Consider the following 5,103-nt stretch of genomic DNA (forward strand, 5'->3'; position numbering starts at 1 on the left):
GTACATAGGAATGATGTGTTGGCTTTAATTGAATTGTAGTGGGTGTAATTTGATACTTAATTTCTGGAAAATAAATTAGGGTTCTTGAGAGTATTGTTAAATTGGGGGTTTTTAATTGGGTGTGTTAATCATGAAATTGAAAGTGTTGGTGGGTAATTATAATATTTAATGTTTTAATGTATCTTTAATGTTGTTAATATGTAGTGAATTGTGGCTTTGGTTAGGTGCTCACCCTCAAAATACAAGAAGTGTGACTGTGGTATTCCCATGGCTAGGCTAACTTCATGGACAAGAGAGAATCCAGGCAGGAAGTTTTTGAGTTGCAAATTCTATGTTCCCAAAACTGAAACAAGGGGCTGCTAGAGCTTTGAGTGGGTGAATGTAGATGACGGGACTGATTAGCAAAGGGATGTGATCAACCAATTGATCCTTGAAAAAAAACTCATTAAGGGTGATATAAGCTCACAACGAAGAGAAGTGGAGGATCTTACTGGACAAAGAAGGTGCCTCATGACTAAGAATGACAACCTGAAGCTAAAGTGCAAAGCTCTCAATGGTGACAGGAAGAAGTACTCTAAAGAAGGGCAGCAGAACAAGAAATGGTTTGAGTGTGTAGTTCTGGGTGTTGTCATTTGTTGTGTTTTCATGATGCTAGGGATGATGTTAGTTGTGCTTAAGTAAGCATAGGATAGTTGTACTTAAGTAAGCTTAGGTTTAGTTGTGCTTAAGTAAGCTAAGGTTAGTTATGCAAAAGTAAGCTTAGGTTTGTTGCTGTTAGTTGCTATTAGTTGTGGTTATGTAACCTTAAGTCTACTGAACTACAGTAGACTCCTTCATATTGTACAACTATGGCTATGAATAATGCAACATTTATTTATGGGATAACTGACTTAATTTCATATAATTATAATGTAAAGTTGTGCAATTGTTCCAAAGGCTAGCAGAAATAATATAATAAGTCATTACAGACATAAGTTAATACTTAAAATTGTTCATTCACTAAAACATAAGCTACAAAGGGTACATAATTGAACTAAACAACTTTGCTCTTGCCCTTTGCTCCCTTCTTTACTGGTACTGCTACTGTTGTTGTAGATGCTTGAGATTGCTGAGTGGATAGAGTAGGTGGTTGCTGCTGGTTTTGCTCTTATGGGAATGACCTATTTGCAATGCTCCGGCCCTACACCAGCTGCAGTCCGTATGGCAATAAGAATACAGACTGAGATACATATATTTGACATAAATAAACATGACAAAACAAGATAGGACTTATATCACAAGCTTACATTATGTGTAGCTTTTTGTGCCTTTTTTCTCCTTTGTTTTTGCAACTAAGGTGTGTTTAGGACAGGTTTGGTTGATAAATTTGGCTCAGAAGTTGCAGCTTCACTCTTAGGTTCATTCCCACAGGTCTTTTCATAATGACCAAGCTGACCACAGTCTCTGCACCTTTTCTGAAATTTAAGTGCTTTTGGTTGAGGCTCTTTGCTGCCAGATGCACGCTCTCCCTTTTTAAGCTTCCTTTTCTTTGATTTTGGCCTGCCTGGCATAACCCTAACTGGAGGGGGAACTGGTTGTCTGAGGTCCACCCTATCCCAATGCTTGGGTCCTGGCATAGGGTTAATTGCAGCCCCATAGGCTAGAACATAGGTGGCCCTAATATAGTAAGCATCCACATAGTCATCTGGGTCCACTCTTTTATCTAATATACATGCAAATGCATGTACACATGGGATCCCAGTTAACTACCAGTGGTAACAAGAGAACTGCCTAAGTCCTAGGTCAACTTTGACTTGGTCCTCATTCAATTTCACCTCATAGTTGTCCCCCTCTTGAAACCTGGACTATGTAATATCTTGCTGCCTTTTCTATCCTACAAAACACCTTACCCACATATGGCATGTTCTTCCCATCTACTCTTTGAATTCCCTCCCATTTCTCATAGTTCCTCTTCATCATGTAATTCCTTAACCACTCCATCTGAGTGAGAATGGGTTTATCCTTTGCATCTTTTATAACAACATTAAATATTTTACAAAGATTGTTCAAAAGCATATTGGACTTGCAAAAATCATCAAAGGCATGTCTTGACCAGTGTTTGGCAGAAATATTTGCTAGGTACTCAAAAGCATCTTCCGATAAGAACATTATAGACTCTATGGCAACCTCAAAATCAAACTACAATACATAAACAAACAAAAATAGTTCACAACTAGACTAACAACACAAAACATGATATAATTGGAAGAGTTTACTAAAGGATCTAGAGACTCACCAAAGTAGTTGTTCTGGATGCATTCCAGAAAAACTCCTTGAAAGTAGAACCAGTAAATTGGAGCTTAAAGTTAGCCCAAATATGCCTTACACAATATCTCTTCTCAGCTAATAGAACAAGATCGTCAAAGGCTTCTAGGAGCCCCTACTAAATAAAAAAACAGTTAGTCACAATCAACGAAGCACAAGTTAAAAAAGAAAAATAAAAGGTGTAATGCATGAGTGGAGTGTAAATAACATCACCTTCTGTCTGTCACTCATGAAAGTGAGCCCTAAGCCACCACTGACATCACCCACATCCTTCCTCAAGCATTCAATAAACCAGTCCTAGGTTTCTTTGTTTTCCACCTCAACTGTTGCCCGAGCAACGGGAAATATCTGATTATTCCCATCCTTGCCTACACCAACCAGTATCTAACCTGGGTAGGCCCCCTTTAAATGAAAACCATCAAGGCCTATGAGAGGCCTACAACCTTTGTTAAACCCATTCTTCAAAGCTGCCAGACAGATGTACATCCTCAAGAAAATAGGGGGTTCTGGTTTGTCTACACCTTCAATTACCACATACACCCCACTATTTGGATTATACTTAAGCACAACTTTCCCATAATTCCAAACCCTTGAATATTTCTCTAAAGCTAACCCATAAATCATCAATTTTTCTCTGGCTCTTGCTAGCCAAGCCAAAGAGTATCCAATCTGTATTCCTAGCTCATTTAGCACCCTTGCTCTGAAGCGCTTAATTTTCCATGTAGGATTGCTTCTCCACTCCTCTACATACCTCTCTGCCAGGTACTCAGCTAACATACAAGCATTCATATTTCTTCTCATGCACCTATACATTAACCTTAGCTCTCTTATTTGCCAAGCTGAACTGTCATACAACCTCCTTGCTGACACCTTAAACTCTTACTTCTTCACCTCATCATCACATTTGCAAAGACGTAGTTGGCTTCTCTTTGGATTCCATTCACAATTGCACCTCCTCCTACAGAATGTAGGTATCCTTTTCCCTCCATTATGTAGGTAGTAGTACTCATACCTATTCTCTATAGCATGAGTTCTGAGTGCCTTCCTAAGCATAGCACTGCTTGTGAACTTCTGCTTGTCTAGGAGAACAATCGGCTTTTTGAAGTCAGTGTCTTCTCTGAACCAGGGGCTTGAATCTTCATCCTCATCTGACCCATATAGAGACCTCAGTTCATCTGAATCAATGTCCTCCTCATGCAGCTCAAGATTCTTACACCCAATGTCCTTCACTAGCTGATTCAGCTTCTGATCTGACTGCTCACCAACATCAACAACCTTTAAGCTTTTCTCCACCACCCCTGCTACACCTCTTCTGGTAAATATATGCCACTCTTCTTGTTCCACTTCACTGGCATCCAAAACTTCTTCACAAGCCTTCCAATCAATGTCTAAATCACTTAACTTAAAAGAAGATGAACCTAACTCTAATCCACAATCCTCATCCTTGAATAGCCTTTTTTTTACACTTTCTCACTGATTTACTTTTCCTATTCCCCTTCTCCTGCTCATTCACTTCACTAGTAACACCCTTCCGCTTCTCACTCACACCACTCACAACCCCTTCCTACCCAGATTCTTTGACAAACCTTGGGCTTCTCCTGCAACCAGCTTGAATAGGTTTTTTAGCTTTGTTAGGTTTCAGTTTTGCTCTAGGTAAGGTAGTTTTAGCTGCCTCACTCTTAGTACACTTACTCAACCTTGGGCTACTCCTAGACACTGGCACAATGCTCAAATCTGGGGTCTTTTTGGTTTCTGTTGGGCCTTTTAATTTAGAGCAATTTTGTGTTTGAGAGGGATTGCTGTGGGATGGGTTTGAATTTGATGGATTAGATCCATTATCATTTGGACCAGTTGGATTAGAAGGGGGTGGATGTGATCTAGTTGCAGATGGGTTGGATGTGGTTGGGTTATCCAAAATAACCTTAGGAGGGTGATACCTGCCCTACTCTTCCAACGCCACAGTTTGAAATAGCTCCACATGTCTTTCACTATGTTTGGACTCTAAGAAGCCCCTAACATCATCAATATTATCAATCCTCTTCTTCCCAGTTGCCCAAGTCCTTCCCCTCTCCTTATACCACAAACTATAAATCTCAGGAGCCTCCTTAAACCCTAAAGCTATTAACCCTTCATTACACAGAAACCTTAAGTAAGTCATACTCCTCACATATGACACTGGAACAACATACTTCCAGTGAACAAACCCACCTTCATAAACCAAATACTTCTTCCCCCTACGCTCCATTTCCACAAACCCTCCAAATAACCTCAGCTTAATGTCAATAGTCTCATCCTCACCATCCATAAGCAGGTCCAACAAACAACAATTCAATTTTTAATTTACCCAACACAGTACACAAAGTAACAATTATAAACAAACACATAATACCACATTACTGTATACCCACACATGATTAGTTAATGTCACAATTAGGGAATAAATTAACAAATATAAACACAGAAATCTAGGGTTTAGTAAAACAATAATTTTGTCTAAATTGCCCACATTAACAGTATAATATTGCAAATTGACCACAATTGATGCTTTATTGGACCACTACAAGTACAAAAAAGGGTTCTTACCTATCAAATGGTGTCAGGTGAATCTTCAAGCTTCCACTTCAGCAATGAAGTTGACGCTGCTTCCAGTAGGACCTCCTCCTTCAATCACCTTCTTACACGCACACAAAAACCCTAAATCTGAGGATAAGTTACAGAGAGAAGTAGATTGACCAAGTGAAAGAGAGAGGAAGAAAAATTCGAAAAGAAAAAGGGGAAAAAAAGAAGACTTCAACTTGG

General features: G+C 39.3%; 1 protein-coding gene across 1 annotated transcript; it reads right to left on the reverse strand.

Annotated features, from left to right (window-relative positions):
* Window positions 1–1,331: 1,331 nt before the first annotated feature.
* Window positions 1,332–3,093, reverse strand: LOC145636942 (uncharacterized). The gene is made up of 4 exons (XM_081688473.1): window positions 2,836–3,093; window positions 2,276–2,419; window positions 1,840–2,178; window positions 1,332–1,745 (listed from the first exon to the last, which is right to left on the reverse strand). The coding sequence occupies exons 1-4, from the start codon at window positions 3,091–3,093 to the stop codon at window positions 1,332–1,334; spliced, it is 1,155 nt and encodes a 384-aa protein (XP_081544599.1).
* Window positions 3,094–5,103: the final 2,010 nt, after the last annotated feature.

This window comes from Chenopodium album, chromosome 6 (assembly GCF_948465745.1).
Source record: "Chenopodium album chromosome 6, dcCheAlbu1.1, whole genome shotgun sequence".
In the NCBI taxonomy this organism is placed as follows: domain Eukaryota; kingdom Viridiplantae; phylum Streptophyta; class Magnoliopsida; order Caryophyllales; family Amaranthaceae; genus Chenopodium; species Chenopodium album.

What these genes read in the sequence shown, in the direction of transcription:
- LOC145636942 (XM_081688473.1), bottom strand. Translation starts at nt 3,093, where the DNA reads ATGAATGCTTGTATGTTAGCTGAGTACCTGGCAGAGAGGTATGTAGAG. An exon ending in CAAATAGTGGGGTGTATGTG is followed by an intron (nt 2,420 to 2,835) that starts GTAATTGAAGGT and finishes TTTATTTAGTAG; the next exon opens with GGGCTCCTAGAAGCCTTTGA. An exon ending in CAAGATATTACATAGTCCAG is followed by an intron (nt 1,746 to 1,839) that starts GTTTCAAGAGGG and finishes TACCACTGGTAG; the next exon opens with TTAACTGGGATCCCATGTGT.